The sequence below is a fragment of the Rhodamnia argentea genome, chromosome 2, assembly GCF_020921035.1.
Source record: "Rhodamnia argentea isolate NSW1041297 chromosome 2, ASM2092103v1, whole genome shotgun sequence".
Classification (NCBI taxonomy): Eukaryota; Viridiplantae; Streptophyta; class Magnoliopsida; order Myrtales; family Myrtaceae; genus Rhodamnia; species Rhodamnia argentea.
The window spans coordinates 7468855-7496450 of NC_063151.1; the positions used below are offsets into that span (position 1 = coordinate 7468855).

The window sequence follows — 27596 nt, forward strand, 5'->3', positions numbered from 1 at the left end:
ATCAAATCACGTTCTTCCATGCAAGATTCCATCACAATCAATCACCGATGATCCTAGGTTATTACATTAGGAAGGGAAGACAACAATGCAGTTACTTGGAAAAAGGTATATTGTTTCCTTATTTCAAAAGCACGTTTTTTGTCTACACCACATGTCACCCCGATAAGTAACTTTCTAGTTTGCCTTGTGCAAGATGACCCGAGCACCATACTGTGGCTGGAGGGTGATGGAAGCATAAGGGGCATGTGCATAAGATGGAGAGAGCTCGAATGTGAATTGTTGAAGTATCATGGCGAGAGCCACCTTCGCCTCTATCATTGCGAAGTTCTGGCCGATGCATATACGAGGGCCCCATCCGAAAGGGAAAAAGGAGACTAGGTTATTGGTGGCTTTGGACACTCCCTCGGCGAACCTCTCCGGCTTGAACTCCTCGGCATCCTCGCCCCACGGTTCTTTATCATGGTGTATGAAGAGAGTCGGCATTGAGAGAAGGACTCCCGGTGGTATGGTCAGCTTCCCGAGTTTTGTTTCCTTCTCAACCTTCCGAATTAGTATGGTTGATGGTGGGTATAGCCTCAGCACCTCATTCAAGATCATTGTGACCTAATCAGAACAAATCCGTAGAAGTTGTCATTTGGTAGAGAAGTGTATGTAGGAGCATTTTCATTATTATGATGCCCTAGAAAGATTACTATAATGAGATGAAGGGACGGTTCTCTCATCTAACATCAATTACCACGAAGAGAATGGATAATATTGTAATTATGAGTGCCAACTCTCAACAAAAGAGGAAGAGAGTATTGAACTTACAATCTTGAGATGGCTTAACCCGTCAAAGTCAGGTTTTCTACTTCCAAAGGTTTGGAGGACCTCCTCCCTAGCTCGCGCTTGCCAATCTGGGTGCACGCTCAACAACACCATGGTCCATACTAGCAAAACCGAAGTGGTCTCTTGTCCGGCGAAGTAGAAAAGCTTGCACTCCTCGATCACATCATGAAGGCTCATCCCGATGTTCTCCTTCATGTTTGACTCTAGCAACAGCCCCAACAGATCATTGCTAGCAGCTTCCCCTACCCTTATTGCTTTCTCTCTTTTGCGGATGATGTCTGTGAGCAGAGCCCGCACTTCTTTATCTATGCTCTTCATCCTCCTGTTCATCTTAGTTGGCACAAACCTGCGGAATATTAGATCAAATAGTTGCATTTCTTATAATATCGTGGTTTTAATCCAGAAGCTCATTTAGATTCAATTAACTTATGGATGATGAGAGATTTACCTCCAGCCAAGGATGTATACGGATCGAAGGGCTTTAGCTGTGAGCAGAATTTGTTCCTCCTGCAGTTCAAAGATCCTTTTGCCTTCTTCAAAGCTACTACCAAATGCTGTCCGAGAGATCACGTCACGAGTCAAATTTTGAAGGTCGACCCATGCTTCGACCTCACACGATCTCTCCTCTGATACCAATTTCTCCCATCTGTTTACCATTTCAGTGCAACTTGAATAAAAAGCAGGCAACATAAGCTGCAAGAACAACCGACCAATGCAAACAAGGAGTCAAAAGAAAATTCCTAAGGTAGCAATGCGAGTGGTTCCATTTATTTGAGCATCGTATAGTTTTAGGTACCTTCAACTTCTCCATGTGGAATGCCGGATTGATAATCTTCCTGTGCCGAGCCCATTTCTCACCCTCGTGGTTCGCGAGTCCATCGAAGAGCAGCTTCACTAGGGGATTGGAGGTTGGCTTGGTATAGTCATATATCTTGGAGAAGATCTCCTTTAACTGTTCAGGGTTTGTTATGTTCACTCTCGGTGTTGGGCCCATCCACATGAATGAGTCTTTGCCTGCAATGCATCCAGCAAAATAAGAGGCACATTGCCAAAAGAGCTATTTTCAGTTATGTTCTCAGCTACTCTCTAGGAATGCATGCAATTGGGTGATTTAATTCAAATCAAGAGAGGAAAAGATGATTATGATGATAACCAAGCAGCCCTTTCTATACCAAAATAGAACATTCTACACATGCCAGTCATCTAGACTCCGGATGTTGACACTTGGAAAAATCAAGGATCCCATATGTTTTCTAACCAAGAATTTCGTGGTTTGTTCTTGCTCCAAGCCTCATCGATTGGCATCTTATTATACAAATGCAACTTCAATAGTAGTTGTTGCTTTTTTTTAGGGAACAACTAGTCTGACAATACTATTAGTTATTTCGAACCACACATATCTCTCAATCAATGAGTATTTTATACAAAATACGCGGTGATGATGCGTAGATCTATAATTTAAATTGTACTCTCCGACAGACTCAGGAAAGCATTTTCTTTTTCTTTTTCCTTTTTTTAGGAGCAGTGACCACCATCATTTCAATCATTTGGTAAATGTTTCAGGGATTGATGAATTCAATAGCCATGTCATTGAAGTGCAAGTGGGGGGTGCAAAAGGGATAAAAAGGGCAGAAAGGCTTCGAGACACGAAGTACACAAGCCATGAATGGTGGTGGGACATCAGCAAAACTCAAGCCATGATGACTAGAGCGGGTGGCAGAAATCCATCCAAGAACTCGTTCCTCATTGTTATCCACATGATTTTGGTCTCACTGAATTGTGATTTGTGAGTAACTTGGCATATTGCGCTTCTGCGTACATCAACTGTGTATGGGCTTTGGTTTGGATAGGAACTAGTCTCTGCCCTGGGACAACGACTTTGACTCCCACAAAAGGTGTTACTGACTTGATTGACATCCATGAATCTTCAATCAGGATCACTCTAGAATTCTAGGGTGATCGGCCGACATGGGCATAAGTAACGTCAATCACATAGTCGAGCATCTGTACATATTGATCATCCATCGTCGTACATCAAAATTCAAAAGTAAGTTCAAATGTTTTGAAACTCGTCAAAGACAGCATCGACCCAAGGAAGAGAACAAAAGCGAACTTTAATGGATAAGAGGATAAAGAGGTGCCCCACACAGAGACGCCGTGAAGATGTGCATACCATAGGTTTGGAAGGATCGATGCAAGAACGGAAAGAGGCGAGGCTTGATGTCATCAGAAATGGCAATGGGCTTGGACTTGGCTTCCTTGAGCAGCCGCGCGTTCTCCTTGACGTCTCCGAACAGGAAGGTGTAGGGTTCACCGGCGAGGCCTTGCTGCCACAGGAGCCTCTCGAGCCTCTTCGGCCTCAGCCACACCCAATTCACCACCCTCCACACCAATGTCGCCAGGACGACCAGAACCGCCGCTAGTACAAATGACTTTGTTGATACCTCCATCTTTTCTTCTTCTGTGTGTGAATCTATTTGTCTGTACGTGTCACCGGGTGAGAGAGGGAGAAAGGGAGACACTTCAATGTTTTGATGGCTTGATAATGTTGGGCGGTGTCGTGTTTGTATAGCTACAGCCCATCCACAGCCAATTGTGTTGGACCCAAGATGGATAAAAAATGAAAGTAAAAAGACATGGATACCCAAAATAAACAGCCAATGAAAACGGGCAACAGCTATTTCCACCCCTATATGATTAAATCTACTCAATTTTTATAAAAAAAAAAAAAGATAAAATTGTTCTCTATCATTAAATTACAATTTAATTACTTTCCTTTTTATTAGTTTTCTTGTATCTATCTAGGACCTACCTACCATAACTAAGAAATTCATATGTTCAGTTTTTGTTTATTGAAGATTTTCCTTCTATATTAAGGTAATATTTTTTTTTATGTAAGATATTACTTCCATAAAAATTTATTTTGTCGAAAAGAGAAATTTCCAAGAAATCTAGTTCTTTTCTACATTGTCAATCAAATTTATGTATATATTATTAAGAAGATGAAATATAATTAAATCAAGACATTGCATAAAGTAAGATCTTTTTGAATTGCCATTTTACATTAACAAAATTAATATCCTCTATGAACTATTTACGCAAAAATAAATCAAGATATCTCATTGTGCATAATATTTTTAGTGTATTCCTAGATATTCCTCTAATGTCTTAGATGCTTTGAATAAAGTATCTCGCCAATATAGTGAGAAAAAAATAAATTCTTTAATATAGTAAATAAAGAGATTTGACATATGCTTTAAGCTAATGAAGTTAATAAAAATTTCACTAACAAAGTGAGCTCTTGAGATAAGAGGCACAAAAAATAGAGAAGCATGATGAAGAGGATACTTTTCGATTTTGTACTATACCAAAGAATATCTTTTTTCTTATTATTAACGAAATAATTTTATATGGAGCATGTAAAATGTTACAGGAACATTTGAAAATGCAAATTTCTTTAATACGCTAAGAAGCAAAACATATGAAATACTTAATTAAGTTAATTATTCTAAACAGAAAAGGAAAACATAGAAAAAAGGAGGGACGTGATATTTTCACTCCCAAAATGGCTCATCCACTCCCTAGAGAATTAAAAGGACTGAATTACCCAAATGGTGGGTGCCACTGGCCTCCATCCTTGACTTCATCTTCTTCTTTCTTCCGATGCGCCTCTGTCTCCATCTCCCACCACTCTCTTCTCCAAGCAAAAGATCCTTCCCATGAAATCTACTTTATAGGCTCAGTCTCTGATCTCATTTTTCAAGTCATCTGCCAAAACATCAAGTCTTGAGTTTAGAAGGTCCAAGTCTTTACGTGGTACCTATGACGACAAAAGTAGAGCAAACAGAGCAAGAAAATAGCGCACACAAAGCAACCATTAAATCCAGAGAAGTCCAACCAGCTCCTCCAACGATGCTTCGTAGAAGCACAAGAAGAAGAAGCAAACCCTGAGTCTTTCGTGTGGTAAAATTGCCGAGAGCTTCTTCTTCGACGATTCTTGTTTGAAGGGGCTTTTGAAGGATGGGTTGCACAAGTGCTTGAATTTGGTGAAGCCCCTGTACGTTGGTGTCTCCAAGATACAATGACAATGCGAAGTTCCCCTCCGTCAATTCGCTGCTGGCATCGCCGGCATTGTCTCAGGTGACGGCTTGCTCTTACATCGAGGATGCGGAAGGGGTTTCGAGCGAGACCGAAGCACTCACTGGAAAAGATTAAGTCGGTGACTCTTGTGGGAGGAGCGTGCATGGATTACTTGATGCGGATGTCATTAGTAATACGTTTCTGGATCGATTGGATCAACACAAATCTAATCGGAAGGCGAAACGGTGCTGTGGCTAGAACCGGCGGATCGGGTCGACGACGTCGGATTGAGCTCAAATTTGGTAGGCTGAAGCGAAACGGCGTCCCGATCAATACTCACCGCCTTTGGCCGTGACTAACGATGAATTTTGGCCGTTCGAGAATGTCTAGATGGGTTTTCCTATTTTTTTTAGTATTTTTCGGGCTTAATTTTATTTCAGTGGCACTTTTGTAATTTTCCGTTTTTTGATATTTTGATTCCTAATTGGACTAGGGTTAGGATAACACTCTATAAAAGATGTTTATCACGTTTTTTGAAGGACATCATCAATAATATTCATAGAATTTTCGAGATTTCTCTCCTTTAGCAAGGATTTTCTTGCGTTATTCGCCGAACGCCGCGACGTGTGGTATCAGAGCCTATGGCGACCGGTGGTGGTCTTCGTGATGATGTTCGGGAGACCGGAGCCCTAATCCTTGGGAACGACGCGCTGCAACGTTTGGAGCAGCGTTTAATGGAACGCATAGATCAACGATTTGATCAAGGCCTTCGTCGTTTCGAAGAGCGATTTGACGAGATAGCAGATCGATTCGAGGGTCTCGGCGTTGATGTGAATCGGAATCGGCGACATGGCGGAAGGCCGAGTGCAGATTTTGCTCGCGGTGACCCTATCGATAGGCCTGTTCATGTTCGCAGGCGGGATAATCCTCTTTATTCGGAGAGTTCGGAAGAAGAGGAGACCGAAGTTTCGGATGAAGAACGTGATGATTATGCAAACCGGAACAATTATGGAGGAAATCGAAGGGGACGTTACAACGATCGTGGAAGAAGAGACGGCGAGCGACGCTATGACGATCGTGAAGGTAACGACTTTAAACTAAAAGTCGATATCCCTTTTTTTAATGGAGGTCCGAGAATAGAGGAATTTCTGGATTGGGTTGCTGATATAGATAAATTCTTCGATTATATGGAAACCCCTAGTGAGAAAAAGGTGCGATTAGTAGCCTGTAGATTGAAGGGGGGTGCATCTGCATGGTGGGAGAGATTGCAGAATAGGAGAGAGAGAGAAGGAAAAGAGCGAGTTCGAACTTGGCGAGAGGATGAGAAGATTCTTTCAACGGGGAGTTCCTTCCTCCCGATTATGAGCGGATCATGTTCCAAAGCAATATCAACGTTGCCAGCAAGGTAATCGGTCCGTACATGAGTACGGGGCAGAATTTATGAGGTTGGCGGAGCGGAATAACCTGTCGGAGACGGAGGGGCAACAAGTGGCCGGATATCTCAATGGGTTGAAGCCCTTCATCTGAGATAAGATTGGAGTACAGGTTTTGCGGAATCTGCCTCAAGCGAAGAACATGGCGATGAAGGCAGAGATGATGCAGCAAGACCGAGGTAAGAGGGGCTACGAGAACTATAGAGGTAGCGGTTCAAACAGTTCCGTAGAGAAAAGCGGCTTCAACAATCGCTATAACACGGAGCGGAGTCGAGATGATAAGGCGGTGGAGAAGCGCCCTATGAACGAGGTGAGGGATAACGGAACGCAAGTGCAGAAATCTGCGAACCCAAATCCTTACACTAAACCAGCGGGGATAAAGTGCTACAGGTGTAATCAACCTGGGCACAAATCTAATGCATGCCCTCGGAGAAAGACAGTTAATGTGGCAGCGAGGGAAGAGGAGGAAGATGAATATTGTTGTGAACCGGATGGCGACGAGGATGATTTTGAGGAAGAGGAGGTGAATTGTGTTGTGCGCGGGATGATGTTAGCCCAAAACGGGAGGATGATTCGCGGCGACATCGGTTATTCCGAACCGGATGTACCATTCGGGGGAAAATCTTCGTTGTGGTCATTGACAGTGGGAACATGGAGAACATTATCGGGAAAGAGGCAGTGAAGAAGCTAGGCATACCCGTGGAGAAGCATTCTAACCCATACACGTTAGGATGGATTAAATCTGGAGCACACAACATTCGGGTGATCGAGCGATGTAAAATTCCATTCTCCATTGGTAAATATCATGATGAATTGTATTGTGATGTGGTAGACATGGATGTATGTCACGTGTTATTTGGGAGGCCGTGGCAATTTGATGTAGATGCTCGGCATTCGGGGAGGAGCAATCAGTATAATCTTGTGAAAGATGGTGTGAAGTATACATTGCTGCCCCTAAAGAACAAAAGCAAACAGGTTGCCGAACGTAATTTCCTTACCCTTACAAGGAAATTTAACTCTAAAATTAAGGAGACTAGGGAAATTCATGTTTTGATAGTAAAGCAGGCAATTGAGGCAGAGGCCGAACAACAAGTAGAGGAGCAACCTGAATGAGTTAGACCTTTATTGAAGGAATTTAGCGAGTTGATGCCCGAGGAGATTCCGGACGGGTTGCCTCCTATGCGCGATATTCAGCACCATGTAGACTTAATTCCTGGTGCTAGTCTGCCTAACCTACCGTACTACGGGATGAGTCCAAAGGAGAGCGAGATTCTAAAGGAGAAGGTGGAGGAGTTGCTGCGAAAGGGGCATATTCGGAATAGTATGAGCCCATGTGCTGTTCCCGCCTTGTTAACTCCTAAGAAAGATGGGAGTTGGAGGATGTGTGTAGATAGCAGAGCCATCAACAAGATAACTGTGGGCTACAAGTTTCCTATTCCAAGATTGGATGACATGCTGGATAGGTTACATGGCGCTAAGTGGTTCTCGAAGCTAGATTTGAAGAACGGATATCATCAGATTCGTATTCGGCTCGGCGATGAGTGGAAGACAACTTTCAAGACAAAAGAGGGGTCATGCGAGTGGTTGGTGATGCCGTTCGGGCTTTCTAATGCTCCAAGCACTTTCATGAGGCTTATGAATCAGGTTTTGAAATCTTTTATTGGCAAATTTGTCGTAGTTTATTTTGATGATATCCTAATTTATAGTAGAACCGAGGAGGAGCATTTGATGCATTTGAGGGAGGTGTCGACGACTTTGCGGATCAATAAGCTGTATGTAAATCTTAAGAAGTGCAGTTTTCTGACCGATAAGTTGTTATTCTTGAGATTTATTATCACCGCTGAGGGAATAGAGGTGGATGAGGCGAAAGTTAGAGCGATAAGAGAGTGGCCGCCTCCTCAAACCGTTTCTGAAGTTAGGAGTTTCCATGGGTTGGCTACCTTTTATAGGCGTTTTATTAAAAATTTCAGTACTATTGCGGCCCCAATTACTGAGTGTATGAAGAAAGGTAAATTTGTATGGAGGAAGGAAGCCGAGAGTAGTTTCGCTGTTCTAAAGGAAAAGTTATGTACCGCGCCTGTTACGGCTTTACTCGATTTTGATAAACTGTTTGAAGTGGACTGTGATGCTAGTGGAGTGGGCATAAGAGCTGTTTTATCTCAAGAGCGCAAACCAGTTTGCTATTTCGGTGAGAAGCTTAGCGACGCGAGACAGAAGTGGAGTACTTATGAGAAAAAATTTTATTCTGTCATAAGGGCTTTGAAGACCTGGGAGCATTTTCTGATTGGAAAAGAATTCGTGCTATATTCTGATCATGAAGCTTTGAAGTATCCGAATAGTCGGAAGAGAATTAGCAAAGACATGCACGCGCGTTGGTGTTAATTCTTGCAAAAATTTCATTTCAGATTACAACACAAGTCGGGTGTGCAGAATGTAGTAGCCGATGCGTTGAGCAGAAGGGCTGGCTTGCTGATTACGTTAAGGCAAGACATTCTGGGATTCGAGCAGTGAAAAGACATTATGCGAGCGATGATGACTTTGGACAGATTTGGGGGTCATGTGTTGCTGGGCAACCTATGCAAGAATTCTATGCCATGGATGGTTATCTGATGCGAGGTAATCAGCTTTGCCTTCCTCGGACCTCATTACGAGAGAAGGTAATTTGTGATTTACATGAAGGAGGTTTAGCTGCACATCCGGGACGTGACAAAACTATTGCTGCCGTTAGGGAGCGGTTTCTCCGGCCCCGGTTGCGTAGAGACGTCGGCAGGTACGTGCAAAAATGTTATGTTTGTCAAACTGCTAAGGGGCAATCTAAGAATACAGGTCTATACATGCCTTTACCTATTCCCGACAATATATGGGAAGATCTGTCTATGGATTTTGTGCTTGGTTTGCCACGAACCCAAAGAGGCGTAGATTCTGTTTTTGTTGTGGTAGACAGATTTTCCAAGATGGCACACTTCATTTCTTGTAGGAAAACGTCCGATGCAGTAAGTGTGGCCAGATTATTTTTCAAAGAAGTGGTTCTCTTGCATGGAGTGCCTAAATCTATTACTTCTAATAGAGACAGTAAGTTTTCGGGGCACTTTTGGAGGACTTTGTGGAAGCTCTTTGACGTTTCTTTGAATTTTAGTAGCACAGCACACCCGTAGACCGATGGTCGGACAGAGGTGGTCAATAGAACTTTGGGCAATTTGATTCGAAGCATCTGTGGAGACAAGCCGAAACAGTGGGATATTGCTTTATCTCAAGCAGAGTTTGCTTATAATAATGCAGTCCATAGTTCTATTAGCGGATCGCCTTTTTTCGTTGTTTATACAAAGGCACCTCAGCATACTCTAGATTTGATACTGTTGCCTAAGCAAACATACAAGAGTGTTGCGGCGGATCATATGGCTAAACAGATTGTAGAAGTGCATCATGAAGTCGGACAGAAGTTGGAGGAAGCTAATAAGAAGTATAAGGCAGCCCTTGAGATAAGCACAAAGCGAAAGGTGTATTTGAGGCAGGTGATCAGGTCATGGTGTTTCTTCGTAAGGAGCGGTTACCAGTTGGATCTTACAGCAAATTGCAGCAGAAGAAGTACGGGCCTTATACTGTCAGTAGAAGAATCAATGATAATGCTTATGTCATAGACCTTCCACATAGCATGGGCATATCCAACACTTTTAATGTTGCTGATTTGTCGCCATTCCATGAGTCAACCGAGCCGATGTATCTGGATTTTGATTCTAACTCGAGGACGAGTTTTTCTCAAGTAGAAGAGAATGATGCGGATGTCATTAGTAATACGTTTCTGGATCGATTGGATCAGCACAAATCTAATCGGAAGGCGAAACGGTGCTGCGGCTAGAACCGGCGGATCGGGTCGATGACGTCGGATTGAGCTCAAATTTGGTAGGCTAAAGCGAAACGGCGTCCTGATCAATACTCACTGCCTTTGGCTGTGACTAACGATGAATTTTGGCCATTCGAGAATGTCTAGATGGGTTTTCCTATTTTTTTTAGTATTTTTCGGGCTTAATTTTATTTCGGTGGCACTTTTGTAATTTTCCGTTTTTTGATATTTTGATTCCTAATTGGACTAGGGTTAGGATAACACTCTATAAAAGGTGTTTATCACGTTTTTTGAAGGACATCATCAATAATATTCATAGAATTTTCGAGATTTCTCTCCTTTAGCAAGGATTTTCTTACGTTATTCGCCGAATGCTGCATCATTACTAGAGGCGTTGCCTGCAAGAGCTGATAGTCGAGAGTAATGTGACGATAGTAGGGCACCGAGGCTAGTGTAGATTAACAAAAAGAGTCGGTATGAGGGAGAGTTGACTAGAGAAGAGAGTAGTGGAGATGGAGATAGGGAGATGTCACGAGGAAGCAGAACTCAAGTCAGGTTGGGGCCAATGGGGCCCACTATAGGGTAATTCTACCCTTTTAAATTTTTACAGGATGGATGAGCCATTTTGGGAGTGGAAATAGCACACCCCAAGCAAGGAGGAGTGTGGCCATAACTTTAGATTTTAATTAAAAAATTGAGGGCAATTTTATCTTTTTAGTGTAAAAAAGGGTGGATTTACATTTATGGGATGGAAATAGCGCCGCTCATAAAAAAACTATTCACAGACTTGAAACGGGAGGATGAGTTTATTATATGTATTGAACCGTATATAAATCATTTAAAATGGTGCGTCTCATGTAAATTTCATACAATCTTGCGTAAATATTCAATTAAGAAATGTTCGCTAAATAATTTTGCAAAAGTGATAAAATCTCTTTTTTACTCTTAAGACATGGTTTAGACAAAGGAAACCATGGAATTCATTTTCTGCTCATGTTGTAATGAAATTTTAGATAGTTGTAGCTGATAGATAATTTTGAAATAGTGTGGAATTATCAACAGTTTATCATCTCCTAACTTTCGTATGACATTAACATAATGGTTCTGAATAAAGCACGAGGGTTTCGCTTAAGTTGTTTTCTAGCTTTTGTTCACTCTTTGGCTGCCTACTTTGGATCGTTCTGGGGACAAAGGCGGAAAGAATGCACGGAGTCATTGTGGTTTCTTCAGACGAAAATGAGACAAGGAACTATCATAAATAATTTGTACGTGTTTATTCCTTTTTCACAATTTATATACGTGGGTATCATTTGTTTTTGCAAAAAAACATAGAGAAAATGCTTTTCTGCAAGGCTGCAGATTGGATAGAATAAGATGGCATTAGAAATCCTCCAAATATCCTTCAGATTTCAAAAAATCCCATCACATGTTTGGTGCAATATAAGATAGGATATGTTCACATAATATTTAGGTTCTGTGGTGAACTAAAAACTACAAAGAAGTTATAAAACTTCAACATAAACCAAAGATATAGAGGAGAAGGAGAAGGATACGCTAGTTTTATTTAGAAATTTCGTTGCCTCTCATTCTTCGAGAGCTAGAAAGATCATTTTTCAAGTTTGAATATGTTCACTTAGGGCCTGCATGGTAACCATTCTCGTTCTTTGATTCTGATTCCGGGAACAAAAAAGGATGAGAATTGCGTTTGGTAACGCAAATAAATTTGATCTCGATTCTGTTCCCGGAATCGGTTTTAGAGAATCGGAATCGGTTTTAAAGCAAAATCCGGAACAAAAAAAAGTTGGCTCTGGAAAAAGAATCACTTTTGAGAATCACAAAACAAAATAAAGTCTCACATCTCTCACTTTTCCCTTTCGGTTCTCTCGTCATTTTTTTCTCAACCTAATAAAAATAAAATAAAAAAAAATTTTTAAAAAAAAAATTGGAAATTTTTTAAAAAATCACCAAAAATTTAGAAAATCCCTAAAAATAGAATAAGCTTATATTAGGCTAGTTTGACCTCATTTTCATAAATTTGGGCCTAAATTTCCTAGATTTCATAGATTTCACTTTTCTGCAAAAAATGTCATAAAAGATGATGGTATCCAACATGTGGATGATAACATATATGCTCGTAGGCGTGTATGCTCGTAGGCGTGCGTCACAAAATGCAAACATTTGCATGTAGAGCTGAAGCTAAACACCCACTTGGATTTAAGATAGAAGCTGCCAAATGATAGTGAATGACTTGTACTTCGTATCAAGGAGGATATATATATATATATATATATATATATATATATATATTTTTGGGTAAGGAATATATATTTTTTTTGTCGGTGAATAATTTGATTATTTGGCTGTTATGTTTGTATGTATTTTGGATAACGCAACATTTAAAGAAAAAATAAGTTCTTAATATGAGAACTTTCCCATACTTCAATCGAACTTCAAACGTAATGTATTAAAATTTGTGTTTCATTTATGACATGCTAAAAAAATAATATATTTTAAATTATTTTAGTGTGCATTGAAAATTAGTCTTCAATTTAGAATGAAATTTTACAAAGTTATTACATAGTTATTTGACTTAAATGAAAAAAATTAGGAAGAGAAACAGTTTTTTGAAACAGAAATTTTGTGCGGTTATCAAATGCGTTTCTATTACAGGAACAGAAATTTTGGGCAGTTATCAAATGCGTTTTAATTCTCTAAAACTCATCTAGAAACAGAATCGGAAAAATTCATTTTAATGAGAATCGGTTTTCCGGAACGGAATGGTTACTATGCGCGGCCTTAAAATCCAAGATCTCGTTCTCAAATGAGGATTTCCCCAGAGAAGGATAGCTCCACAAGAAGGCTCTCTATATTTCTGTAAGATGTCATGGACAAGAAGTACCTCACGTTCTAGACGATAATGGTTCCGCCTTCAACTTGTGTCCCTTAAGCACTTTAAGGAGTTTGGGAATATGCAAGGACTTGATCAAGAAGTCTAAAGCGACCATTTGCTCATTTGATGGAGTTTCGGGTTCTTTTCCTTCATTTTTTGTACTTATTTTTTAATTTTGAATCTCTTTTTATCATTGTTTTTATTCCTTCTCAATGAAACTTTTATTAAATGATAAACTATAGTATTATACTTAAAATATGTAGCAATTCGGATACTAGGTATATATATATTAACTATATATTATAAAGTAGAAAGAAATTAAATATATAAAAAATTATTGGAAATTATTTTTTTGTTATTTTGAGTCTCTTTTTATTATTAAAATTCAAATATAATTCAAGTTTAATTATTATTTTGATTTTATTATTTGAGAAGTTTGTTATTCAAAAAACTAATTTTTATATCATGAATAGAAGAAATCATCTCCCCTTTTATCCCACCTCTCCAATGGGACAATTTTATACAAGTTATATCGCCCTTATGTCCCACTTTTATCCTGTCCTGGGCAAAAATCAAACATATGATATGATAAATTTATCTTATGCCCGACCTTTATCTTGACTACTAAACATAGCCCGAAAGAAAAGTGTTAGAAAGGAAGTCATCCAATTAGGGTTTATCCCATCCTCGAGACGAACTTCTTATTCGATATTTTATCCAGGTATATCCAAGTTTATCCAGTTCAAATGACGTCACCAAACACCTGATATGATATTTTGTTATCCTACCCGGACTCAAATCCGGGTTGCCAAACACAAGGGTTTTTTTAGCATGATATTTACTGAAAATTCTTAATTAATATTTTCAAGTTATTGGAAATTAGTAGCTCTATTACATATGTTCCAAGAAATTCTCATTCCACACACCATTTTAGAACTATAGAGGTGTATTCTTGTGCTTCTCATCATCTTTGATCGGTGTTATGATATCATTGATGACACTATAGAGGAGCAAGCCTTCTTTCGTTCCCATAAGCAGTAGAGTAGCGATCTACGCCCGCCACTCTAATTTTCTAATACACCACATATAACAATCTATCTTGAAAATTTGTGGTATTCGAAAAAAAAAAATTTGGACAAAGTGGAATCGGACCTTTTTTTTTTTTTTTTGGGTCAAAGAATTGGATTTTTTTTTTTTTTAATCAGAAGTAGAATTGGGATTGAAACCTACCAATTTTAACATTTTTTTTTTGGGTCGATTTTTTTCTTTTTTGACATTTCATTAATTGATTAACTTTATATTATATAAACACACACATGAGAGAACAGAGCTAAAGTGCTGAATAATGAGCCCATCAAAACTAGGCCCGCTAAAATGAACTACCCCTCTCTTCCCCATCGTCACCTATAAAACCCAGATTCTGCAACTAGGGTTTCTCTCGTTGCCTTTGAGAGAACGGAGCGCTTCTTTGGTACATGGCGCCTCTCGTTCCGTTGCAGGCACATACTGAAAAACCCAAAGCCCTTTCAATCGCGCTCTGCAAGCAGATCCTTCCTCTTCTCTTGCTTTATCGATTTGAAATGGCTTACACATCTCCGTCCTCCCTTTCTCGTTTAAAGTTTTCTGTGTTTTTAAAGATTCCTTCGGCCGTTCCAATGGGCTCTCTCTTTAATCAATCCCGCGAGAGGGCGCAATTTCACCCGGCCTAGATCAAGGTTTCATTGGGCAGCCTCAAGGTTTTACCACGTTCCTCTTATCGTGTTTCAATCTAGGGAAACTGCCCTAAATTCCCCTGTTTTCTTTCAGCTCTTCTTCGTCTGTGATCGCTTAAAGACTTTAGCTCATGCCCTGGAATCCTCCCCACTTTTGCAGTCGATTTGAATCTGATACAAATTTTAATTGCTCGTGTACCCATTTAAAGAACCTTTGGCTTTTTTCTGCATTATTGCAACTTCTTCGTCCTGTTTTTTTATTGGATATCGGATTGGTTTTCGATTAGAAATTGATGGATAAAAATTCCAGTATTGATTAGAAATTTTAGGCCAAAATGCTTTCCATGTCTGTATTTTGCACTTATTCTACTGATAACATCAAATTGGAAATCATTTCCTCGTTTCCGTGCACGTCTTTTTGTCTACACGACAGGTCACTTGGTATGATGCCTAGAATTACCACAATAAAATCAATATGCACCTTCAAAAAGACCAGAGATTTCGAGAAGCAAAGCACAAGCCATAAAGGGTGGAAGATTGGATTGTTTGTGAAAATCCAAACTTGAAATGACAGTCATATACACCTTTTATTCAAGTTTCGTTTTTGAATTGTAAGGTGTCCATCCTCTGTGCATATCAGAACAAGTGATCAGAAAACTGGAGGTATGTTACTATCTTTGGTCGCCAAAATTCAAGCCGTACAGTAGGGCAGTAATGTCAAATGTTTGGAAACTCATTAAGGACGGTATCAATTTGTCTGTATGTTCAAGATCGATCTCGAGAGAGATTAATTTGAAGATGGTTTTGATGATATTGGGCGAGGCTGGCCTTGTGTTTATATAAGTGGTTTTTCACATTTCACACATATCGGATGAAGATGGACCGGAGCGGAATGGATACTTCAATCACTCATGTTTCACACGCATGGGTAGATAGTGTGTACAAGGTTCGGGAACAAATTCACCCCCATATGGCTGACCGGCGATTACTAGTGATTTTGGTTTCATGCGGGCGAGTTGCAACCGCAATTTGAACCGAGAATGGATTTTTGAAGTTCGGCTTTAACGACAGAAAAATGGATTGATCAAATTCTATTGAGTTTGACACATAGTGATCATTTATCAAAGAATGACTCGTTATCAAATGATCGAACAACTAAAAGCAATTTACCTATGATACTTAGTTGACATTCATTAAAAGTATCTAATGAAGGATCTATTGCAAAAATCGCCTTTCCTTCCTCGTCGTACATATTTTATCCAGCATGGCACATAGGAATCTCGACACTAATTTATCGTTGAATTACATATTTATGAATTCAGATCACATATACATGGAAATTGGCCAATATGGTCAATGCCCAACACCAACGCCTCTGCATAGTTTAGCAGGATGGGCTGGGGCGAGAGTTTTCAAACATGGGCTGCGAGAAATAGGTTCAAATGGAGCTTAAGCTCATCAAACTTGGCCCAGTTAGCATGAACTGCCCCACCCTCTCCGTCTGCAACTTCACCCGGCCTATATTACGGTTTCATTTTGTCCGGTTGCTTCATTGGATATCCAGACTTTTTGGGATTGGTTTTGATTACAAATTGACGCCGAAAAAATTCAGCTTGAGTAAACCAAACTTCTTTTCATCTCTGAAATGTCTATGGATGCATCAAATCACGTTCTTCGTGCAAGATTCCATCACAGTCGATCACCGATGATCCTGGGTTATTACATTAGGGAGGAAAGCCAACAATGCATTAACTTGGAAAAGGTATATTGTTTCCTTATTTCAAATGCACGTTCTTTTGTCTACACCACATGTTGTCACCCTGATATGTAACTTTCTAGTTTGGCTTATGCAAGATGAACTGAGCACCATACTGTGGTTGGAGGGTGAGGATAGTGCAAGGGGCATGCACATACGATGGAGAGAGCTTGAATGTGAATTGCTGAAGTATCATGGCAAGCGCCATCTTCGCCTCTATCATTGCGAAGTTTTGGCCGATGCATATACGAGGGCCCCATCCGAAAGGGAAAAAGGAGACTTGGTTCTTGGTGGCCTTGGACACTCCCTCGGCGAACCTCTCTGGCTTGAACTCCTCGGCATCCTCGCCCCACAATTCTTTATCATGGTGGATGAGGAGAGTCGACATTGAGAGATGGACTCCCGGGGGTATGGTCGGCTTTCCCAGTTTTGTCTCCTTTTGAACCTTTCGTACTAGTATAACCGACGGTGGATATAACCTTAGCACCTCATTCAAGATCATTGTGACCTGACCACGACAAATCCACAGAAGTTGTTGATGGTAAAGAAGTGTATGTGGGTGCATCTACATGATTATGATGCACGAGAAAAAATAACTAAAATGAAATTAAGGGATGGTTCTCTCATCTAACATCAATTTTCACGAATAGAACGGAAAATAGGAAGAGAGTATTGAACTTACAATCTTGAGGTGGCTTAACCCGTCGAAGTCGGGTTTTACGCTTCCAAAGGTTTGGAGGACCTCCTCCCTAGCCCGGGCTTGCCAATCTGGGTACACGCTCAACAAGATCATGGTCCATACTAACAAAACCGAAGTGGTCTCTTGTCCGGCGAAGTAGAAAACCTTGCATTCCTCAATCACGTCGTGAAGGCTCATCCCGATATTCTCTTTCATGTTTGACTCCAGCAATAGCCCCAACAAATCATCGCTAGTAGCGTCCCCTGCCCTTATTGCTTGCTCTCTTCTGTGGATGATGTCCATGAGCAAAGCATGCACTTCTTTATTTATGTTCTTCACCCTCCTGTTCAACTTAGTTGGCACAAACCTGCGAAATACAGAATGCAATAGTCGGATTTTTTGTAATGTCACGACTATAAAGCCCGAAGCTCATTTAGATTCAGCTAGCTTATGGATGATGAGAGATTTACCTCTAGCCGGGGACATAGACCGATCGAAGGGCTTTAATTGCGAGCAAAGCTTGTTCCTCCCGAAGTTCAAAGATCCTTTTGCCTTCTGCAAAGCTACTACCAAATGCTGTACGAGAGATCACGTCACGGGTCAAATTTTGAAGGTCAACCCACGCGTTGACCTCACACAATCTCTTCTCTGATACCAATTTCTCCCATCTATCTACCATTTCAATGCAACTTGAATAAAAAGCGGGTAACATAAGCTGCAAGAACAACAAACAGATGCAAACGAGGAGTCAAAGAAAATTCCCAAGGCATCACATTGTGTAGGGTTCCATTTATTTGAGCACAGTATATGTTTAGGTACCTTCAATTTCTCCATGTGGAATGCTGGATTGATAATCTTCCGGTGCCGAGCCCATTTCTCGCCCTCGTGGTTCGTGAGTCCATCGGCGAGCAGCTTCACCACGGGATTGGAGGCTGGCTTGGGATAGTCGGATATCTTGGAGAAGATCTCCTTTAACTTTTCCGGGTTCGTTATGTTCACTCTCGGTGTTGGCCCCAGCCACATGAACGAGTCTTTGCCTGCAATGCATCCAGTAAGAGGCACATTGCCAAAAGAACTATTTTCAGTTATGTTCTCAGCTACTCTCTAGGAATGCATGAAATTGGGCGATTTGATTCATATCATGAGGGAAAAGGTGGTTTATGATGATTACCAAGCAGCCCTTTCTACACCAAAATAGAACATTCTACACATGCTAGCCGTCTAGACTCCAGACATTGAGACTTGGAAAAATCAAGGATCAATCAAGGATCCCATGTGTTTTCTTACTAAGAATTTCATGGTTTGTTGCTGCTCCGAGTCCCATCGGTTGGCATCTTCTTACACAAATGTAATTTCAATGGTAGTGGTTGTTTTTTTTTTAGGGAGCTACTAGCGTAATAGTATGAGTAATGTCAGTTAACCACACAGATTTCTCAATCAATAAGTGATTTATGCAAAATATGCGATGATAGTGTGTGAATTTACAGTTGAGATTGTACCGTTCTTAGTAGTAGAAAAATATTTCCTCCTCTTTTTTTTCTAGAGGCGGTGGCCATCATCGTTCCAATCGTTTGATACGTGTTTCACTGATTGTTGGATTCGGTGCCCATGTCATGGAATTGCCGGTGGCGGGTGCAAAAGGGACAAAAAGGGCAGAGAGGCTTCCAGAGACAAAGCACGCAAGCCATGAATGGTGATGGCACATCAGAAAAACTCAATCCATGAAGCCTAGAGCGGGTGGCAGAATCCATCCAAGAACTCGTTCCTCATTGTCATGCACAAGATTTTTGGTCCCACTGAGTTGTGGAGTAGCTTGGGACCTTGCGCTTCTACCGACATCAACTGTGTATGGTGCTTTGGTCTGAATAGGGACTAGTCTCTGCCCTAGGACAATGACTTCGACTCCTTCCGAGCGTGTTGCTGATTTGATTGACATCCATGAATCTTCAACCAAGATTGCTCTGGAATTTTAGGGTGATTGGCCAAAGCGGGCATATCGATCATCCACCGACGTACATCAAAATTCAAAAGCAAAGTTCTAATGTTTTGAAACTCATCAAAGACGGCAGCGACCCAACTTCTCATCCTCCTGTTTAGATCCAGATCTAAGAAGTTCGATTCCAAGAAATGCCCAAGCAAGGCCAACGAGCGAGGCTGATGAGGTCAAGCGAGACCAAGCCTCATCAGATCTGCAAGCTTCGAGCCAGCTCGCTACATCCGGCGAAGCTTGGCCTCATTTGAGGCTGACACAAGCTCGACCTTGTCATCACTGACGTCCGCGCATCGGAGAGAGAGGCGTCGACTAGGGGAGAGGAAGAATAGGCCGAGGCAGGGATGGGTCCGGGCGGCGGAGGGGAGATCCAAGTTTATGAGGGAAGTTTTGCAGAAGGTGTGAATGCAGTTAGGGAGAGAGAGAGAGAGAGTCAAGATTGGAAAATAATTTCATTTTGTCAAAAAAGAAAGTCATTTTCCTCGATTTAGAAGGATATTTTCTGTTGTTGATCGGAAAATATTTTTCTTAATCATATCTTTTTTGCTTCCAAACACTAAAAATCGAGGAAAATAATTTTCAGAGAGATGTTTTTCATGAAACAAACTATCTTTAATGGACAAGAGGATAAAGAAGTGCCACGCACAGAGATGCTGTGAAGATATGCATACCATGGGTTTGGAAGGATCGATGCAAGAACGGCAAGAGGCGAGGCTTGATGTCGTCTCCGACGGCAATGCGCTTGGACATGGCTTCCTTGAGCAGCCGCGCATTCTCCTTCAAGTCTCCGAACAGGAAGGTGTAGGGTTTGCCAGAGAAGCCTTGCTGCCTTAGAAGCCTCTTGAGCTTCTTCGGCCTCAGCCACACCCAATTTACCACCCTCGACGCCAATGTCACCAGGACGGCCAGAACCGCCGCTAGTGCAATTGACTGGGTTGATACCTCCATCTTTTCTTCTTCTGTGTGTGAATCTATTTGTCCTAGTTCACACGTTATGTACGAGGGTTTCATTTGGTTTTGCAACTCTCTCTCTCCCCCCCACTCTGTTCCATGTTCTCAATCTAAGTGAAAAAGTCAACAGGAAGAGCAAAGTTGATTCTTTTCACCAGCTAACTTGTTTATTTGTTAATTGTTATTGTCAGGCTGGCTGTGATGTAGCCTGTTGCATTGAACTCATAAGTAAGTTAGTAGGATCAGTTGGAGCATCTCAATCACTCCCAAAGTTTCTTGGGAACTTCCATCTTATGTTTCTAGTGGTTTAAAATATCTTTGAGAATACTTTAAAAATCTCACTTGCCTAGTGCAATCTCATGCCATATTCAGATACCACCACTTGAGCTCACTAACTAGCTTCTCAAATTGATGTAAAAAAAAAAAACTAGCTTCTCAAATCCGTTCTTTTCAACTCCTCTGGTTTTGGCCAAAAAAAAAAAAAAATCCCTGTGGTTCGTCTCTTTCACCACCAGTTTCACTTGATCAAACGCCATCTCTGCATCCAAACCGCCGTCCTTGCTCAGCTTCACTGTATCATTGGCGATTCGGACAATGATGAAGATGAGCCTCGGGTCCGGCCTCGCCGATCTGCACCATCTCACTCAGACATGTGAGGTTGAGATTACTCAATAAGATGTCACTGGGGTTCAGTGCGGGGTCCGTCGGGTTGATCCACTGTGACATTCTTGATTTCCGCTGAAGTGCCGGGAGAGAAACTCTGGCGATATCTTGAACTCCTCGGTTGTTGCTGAACCCATGCGGTGGTAAGTTAAGCGTGAGCGCCGATGGTCGTCTCGTTCACTGCGTCGTTCGCGAAGCTCAGATTTGTGGATGAAACTGAAGAGAATCTTGCACTCTCTTCGGCTAAGGCGTCACAGAAAGCCCTGTGGGTGATGAAACTGTCTTTCCTGATGCACATAGAAAGGAAAAAGAACAAGAAAAACATGAGAAAATCAAACAAGACAAAGGCATATGTTAATGACCTAATCATGCACACATCTTCAAGGCATTCAATTCATGCCATCAATAGTTATTGCAAACTTACTCCCCCATAAAGAAATTTACAAATGACATTCTAGAGGCAAGTCTGAGATGTATTCTTGTGCTTCAGGTCATGTTTGATCGCTGTCCCGATTCTAATGACATTGAAGAGGACTATGCCTTCTTTCTTTCCCCATAAGCAGTGGACTAGCTACGTACTCTAGCCGTTCCACGATGAAACCTATCAACACATCAGTTTGTAAGAGATATCAACGGAATTTTAATATGTATCAAGCAAATCCTCTCAAAGATATGCCGAGTTTCCGAACATCAAACTTACAAAGCCTTCTATTGGAGCCCGACCCGACTTAAAGATCTTTGAATTCATATTAAAGCTCGCCTTATGTGACATCCTGTATTCCGACTCACTTTCGAAGCTTTGAATGAATGAAATGTCTCATTGATGTATTTCGATTAAATCTCGCTCAGAATTGATCCCTCTTGAAAAGACTAACAAAATGGGAATGGTTAGTTAGGAAAATCAAGTACGTGTACCTAAGAACTTGATCCTGGACTGACTCTTTGGCTATGCAAATTGTCGAGGGAATATTTTGAACCAATATAGACCGATCTTATAACGATTAAGGAACAATTTGGATGATAACCTACGCTTGGATCACAGGTGATTCCGTTTGACCTTGTATGGGTTTTGAACGTCCCTAAATCATTTCTAATGATCGTGTCCATCGGGACTAGTGATTGACCCTCAAAGTCGCCAGGGCTCGAGTAATTCTTAAACGTGATATTAATCACGGGTCGATACGCGTAACTCCTAAAAACCGCCCGTTAGTTTGAGATACACTGAAATTTCAATTAATCAAGATTGATCGCGAATCGGACTTTAAAATTAGACGTCGGACCTTCGGAGGTTCCAATAATTATGTTTTGGATGTCACCTCATCCGGAGTACGGTTATTTCGTTGTTCGCCCCAAAGTGTTCGGAAAAATGAAATTAGAACTGGAAATGGAAAAAGACCCATTTACCCTTGGAAAATACCCATTTCTCCACTTTGGTCAAAGGGCTTTTGGTCATTTAACCCCCCATGGCCGAAAATTGACCAAGTCAATTGTGAAGCAAATTGCCAAATTACCCTTCTTGTATTTCAAGAGAAAATGAGATGAATTATTAGTGGACCCCACAAATTTCTCTCTCTTCCTTTTCAAGACCAATTTTCAACCCAAAATATCTACCCAAAAATATCCTAACATATTCTAATAATGTTACTCATCATCTTCTTCATTATTAGCTTTATTTTCTCTCACTTCACTCACTCTCTCTCTCTCTTCCCCTTTGCTTGGCCGAACACTCCTTCACCGCCACCACCATCACCGGACCACCACCGGCCTCGCCTTGAACCACCGAAGCTAAGCCGCCACCGTGAGCCACCCGGAGTCGCCGTGGATCAAAGCCGGCCGAGAGAGCACCACCGAAACCGCCGCTTGGATCAAAATTTTCTCAACTTTTCACCGTAGGTTTTGCTCCATTTTTAAGGTAAGCTAGTTCCTAAACCTTGATTAGGTAGTTAGGATGCTAAAGGAATTAGATTTGAGTAGTTTTGGTGAAGAATTTGGTGGATTGGGTCTTGAATTGTGCCTTGGCCGAAAATTGAGAGGAGAGAGAGAGAGAGAGAGAGAGAGAGATCATGTTGTTTGATGTGATGAATTTTCCATGATTGGAATTGGATGGCCATGATTGAATTTTTCTTTATGATACTTTAATCGTGTGGCCTAGATTGGATCTTGCTTTATGAAGATTAATCGTGTGGCTAGGATTAATTGTTACTTTATGTCATTTAAATCGTGCGGTCCCAATTAATTGCTACGTTAGCATACTTTAATTGTATGGTGTAGATTAATTATTACTTTAGCATAATTTAATCGCGTGATATATATTAATTGCTACGTTAGCATAATTTGATCGTGTGGTACATATTAATTGTTGTGTTAGTTTAAATTAATTGTGTCATTCTGATTGGCCGATAGCTTTAATGTGATTTAATCGGGTGGTCCCGATTAATTAATTATGCAACGTGAGTGAATCACGTGGTATCGATTGAATATTTCTTTAGTATAATTAGATTGAGTGGTTTCGATTGAGCGGTTGGAAAAAATTAGAAAGATTGTGTGGTCCCGATCTTTTATTAGAGAAAGTTTGTGAGATCGTGTGGTCTCGATCCGCTAATCGGGAAGTTTAGCAAGATCGTATGGTTTAGATTGATCGATCGGAAGGTTTATTGTGATCGTGTGGTATTAGTCGAGCGTTCGAGGGATTATTATTATTATATGGTCTTTATGAGGAAAAATAGCATGAACGTGAAAATTTTACCCCGAAGTGTTATTACGCGAGGTTTGTATTTATAAGACCATATTTTACCCCGAGACGTTATTACGTGGGGTTCTGTTTATTATTTTATTCTGAGGCATTAAACACGAGATATTAACTTGAGGCATTATTATGTGGGTTATATTGACCTGAGGCGTTATTATGCGGGTCCGGACTATATAATGGTCCGAGGCGTTATTACGCGGGTCCGTCCATTTATATTGTAGCCTGCTGCATTAAACATGGGCTTTTGAGTAACGTGGCCTTATTAAAGGCATGGTGAGTGGGAATAGTGAGTTGCGTTTATTTCTGGAAATTATTTTATGTGTTCTATTGGCTGAGTGAGGATTTGTTGAGAACTGCTCACCTATGATGTGTCCGGAGGCACTATCGTCCTAGTCTAGGATTAGGGGCTTTCTTATCGAGATTCAATCTCACCCCGTCGTGGGTTACCCTTTTTCGGACCCCCCACCTCGACAATGAGTGAGCTACCACAGAGGTTCGCAGATACCGTAGGACATGGAGACAGTGATTACGGAATATCCTGTGGGGGTTCGGGGATACCCTGGGACATGGAGACGGTGATTACAGAATATCCCGTGGGGGAAGACAAAGTATATTTTAGGCATACTACTACCATTTACGTAGATGTATGAGAGAATTTTTGGAAGCCCCATACGTACGGTATGGACATATAGACATGAAGATATGTTAGTAGAACCGCTGAAGGGCTTCGATATCCCCTATGACGGAGTTGGGGAATGGGACCCCACTCAGTTCGCCCCTCTTAACGGCGTGGTGACGAACCCCGATGTTGGTCCTGAAGACTTGAAGTCTGATCTAGAGAATCTGGAGCCCGAGGAGGACGTAGAGGTAGTGGAGTCATTTGATGTGAAGACGTCATCGGTGACGGACAATGAGGAAGCTTTAGGGACGTCGTCAGAAGATAGTGAAGATGGTGCTTAGGTTAGTCGCCCTTTTGACTTTTTGAGGGTGCCTATCTAGAGGAGGAGTTAGGTTTCGACCACTTGATCTTTTGTTATAGGTGGTCACAGGTTTGTATAGTGGCATCTGAAGCCTTAGGTTTTGGTTTGAGTATTAAGGATATGTGTATATTTATATAAGTTTTTCTTTTACTATCCCAAGTTATCGTAATGCTATTTGTTTTTGTACAGAGTTTGGTTTTCGCTTCTGCATGTGCTTGTCATCATGTTGAGTTCGATTTCGTTGGCCTTTGGATCCTAGAGAATTGTACATAAGTTGAGGCTAGGTGGGATGTTAGCGAGCTCGTAGGGTTCGAGTCGTGACACCTTATAACTCTCACAAACACTCTTGACTTGGGGAATGGTAGAGTTTAGGTTTGATCATAAGCGCAATGATGCTACTCACATAAACCAGCTCGGCCCACCCTGGTTCGCTGTTCACTTCCTCTTGAAAGGTTCCATTATAATCAATCATTGATGATCCTTGGTTATTACATTAGGGGAAAATTCCGATTAAGGGCCTTAACTGCTCATATTTTCTAAAAAAAGGGCCCATAGTGAAGCTTGTTCCAAAGAAAGGCCCGAAGTGCCCAAACTTGTTTCAAAGAAGGGCCTCGGCTCGCCGGCCGGCAAACATGTACTATTTCCGGTGATTCAACAGGGGAATTTTTGTCAAAATAAATTTGAATGAAAAACAATGACAAAACTCTAAAATTAAAAGACAAAACCCTCTTTCTCACTTTTCTTTTTCTTCTCTATCCCACTTGTGTTCGTCAAGGAAAAGAGCTCGCTGTGTGTGATTGAACGACGACGTATGATCCGGCGATGTGACGAGGGGCTTTGCGACCAAGTGATGGTGACTAAAGTGGTGATGGCTACCTTCAAAGGTGAGGGCTTTTTGAAGAAATTAAAAGACCCCTCTTGTTCACACAAACCCTTGTTCGTAAAGGAGAAGGAGCTGGCTGTATTCAAATGAGCGATAACGTGTGATTTGGAAATAGTGATGGGGGCTTGTGTTCGGGCGATGATGGCAATCGCGACCGGGGTGGCGACGACGACCCTTAAAGGTGAGGAATTTAGGAAGAAATCAGATCCCTCCTATTCACACAAACCTTAGCTCATAAAGGAGAAGGATCTGGTCATGTACGAGCGAGCAACAACGTGCAATCGAGTGGCGGTAGCGATGGTCACGGTGGCAACGGACTATGGCAGCAACGGCGATGGGACCTTTCAAGTTTACGGCGACGATGGTGATGGCTACAGGGGCAGCGGTGACAACAACAACGACAACATTCGAAGGTGAGGGATTTTGAAAGAAATTAAAAGATCCCTCATATTCACAATAAGCCTTCACCCCCAATTCAAGAATGGTTTAGATTAGGTCTTCCGTGTTACCTTTGTGATTCTCTTTCGAGGTCCGGTAGCACCGGCAATGTGCGACTAGATGACAACACTGCAACTGGGACGAAAACTCCGGCCACCAACCCAACCACGATCAATTTGAAGGTAGAGCCGATGTACGACTTGCTCATTGGAGGATGATCTCTTCTTACAAAGAATTCAAGCCTTTCAAAATGAACATTCGAGAGTGGCTAGTACTGCATTGATTGAATTTTGGTTGTACTCGTTTAGCTTAATTTTTCTTGTGTAATTCCAAGATAGTTAAGGTGAGCCTAAGAGTTTAGAAGGAGGTTCTAAATGTTGTGTCGCTGGGTATGTATAACAAGGGTATATGTTCGTGTCTTGTTAGTTAACCCTATTCATCTGCTGCAGTTTATTCCACAAGATTCAAGCATTCAAGCAAATGGATCAAGGAATTGGATTATCTGTAAAGTTTGTTGAATTTATTGGTAGTTGCTCCCTTAAAGCGTTACAACAGCAAGTCAATTTTCAGGAATACTGGTTATCGATTGCGAATGAAACATGTAATGCTTTGGTTGGAGGGAGCTCCTTTTGGACTTGCCTTGCGGATCTTTTATATGTTCTGTCATCATGATAAAAGCAAAGCAACATCTAAAATGATCTTGAAATGTCATTGGGACAGACTTGTACCAAGGAGAAAAGAATGAATTTCATGATTCACCCATAATGTTTTCCAAAGTGTTCAATTGTGATTTCTTTCCACTATCATCATGTTTTCCTCATTGCCATTGTTGGGTAATTCCCCTTAGTCCCATTTCTAGTGAGGCTCGACCTCTTGTGGCAAGTCGCCGAAGGCTAGATGATTGGCGGACAAAAAAAAAAAGTAAAAATAAACACAAAGAAAAATGAATTAAAAATTAAAAGTTTAAGATGAACTATTTCGAAAAGTGTTTTTACCTTTTTAGATTTATAAATTCACTTTATTAATTGTATGCATGAATTTCCTGAATCTACATCATTCTCACAAAAGCAAATTTATCCATTTTGTGACTTTTGCAGCTTTGAAAGGCTTGGTATCTTTTCAATTTCTTTGCACCAAGAAATGTTTAGCAACTCCAATGATTTAGTCTCTTCAAGCCCTTCAATCTCACGTAGACTTTTGTAACTTTCAAGATACAAGAGCTTCATCGTTTCACAAGAAGGATAAGAAATTTATTATTCCTTAATCTCTGCTCAAGCTCTTTGATCCCCTCGGGCTTGAGTTACTCGCAAATGTGTTGTTCAAGCAATGACTCAAGTATCATTTTCCCGCGACATTTTCCCCCAACACAAAAAAGTAGATCCGAGCATCGTATAATACTTGCTCAAGGCGATTAAAAACACAGAGTGTGCATCACTAATATAGATTGTTGCTACAATTACAAAAAAATCATCCAGTTACACTTCCCTTAAATCTCATAAACGGGATTCATTCAAGAAGTTTGCAACCAATTGTGCAGAAGCCCACTAAAGTGTTGAAATGCACTTGATCTTGATCCTTGCATTCAATAGCAAAGCAACAACTAATATGTTGAGCGAGCTAGGGCAGATGCTGGAAAATCTGCAACATAAAGACATCTAGTCACTTTAAAGGTGTTTAATAGTGAGTATTGAAGAATCTAACTATATAGACATGATAGATGAGT

At 41.0% G+C, this 27596-nt stretch overlaps 1 protein-coding gene and 1 pseudogene across 1 annotated transcript; both read right to left on the bottom strand.

Moving 5' to 3' along the window:
- LOC115756460 (cytochrome P450 72A397-like) lies at positions 1 to 20171 on the bottom strand. The gene is made up of 6 exons (XM_030696254.2): positions 20158 to 20171; positions 3002 to 3289; positions 1625 to 1842; positions 1277 to 1521; positions 811 to 1174; positions 1 to 603 (listed from the first exon to the last, which is right to left on the bottom strand). The coding sequence occupies exons 2-6, from the start codon at positions 3276 to 3278 to the stop codon at positions 175 to 177; spliced, it is 1533 nt and encodes a 510-aa protein (XP_030552114.2). The 5' UTR covers positions 3279 to 3289; positions 20158 to 20171; the 3' UTR covers positions 1 to 174.
- Positions 16605 to 27596, bottom strand: part of LOC125313932 — a 25540-nt pseudogene continuing 14548 nt past the window's right edge.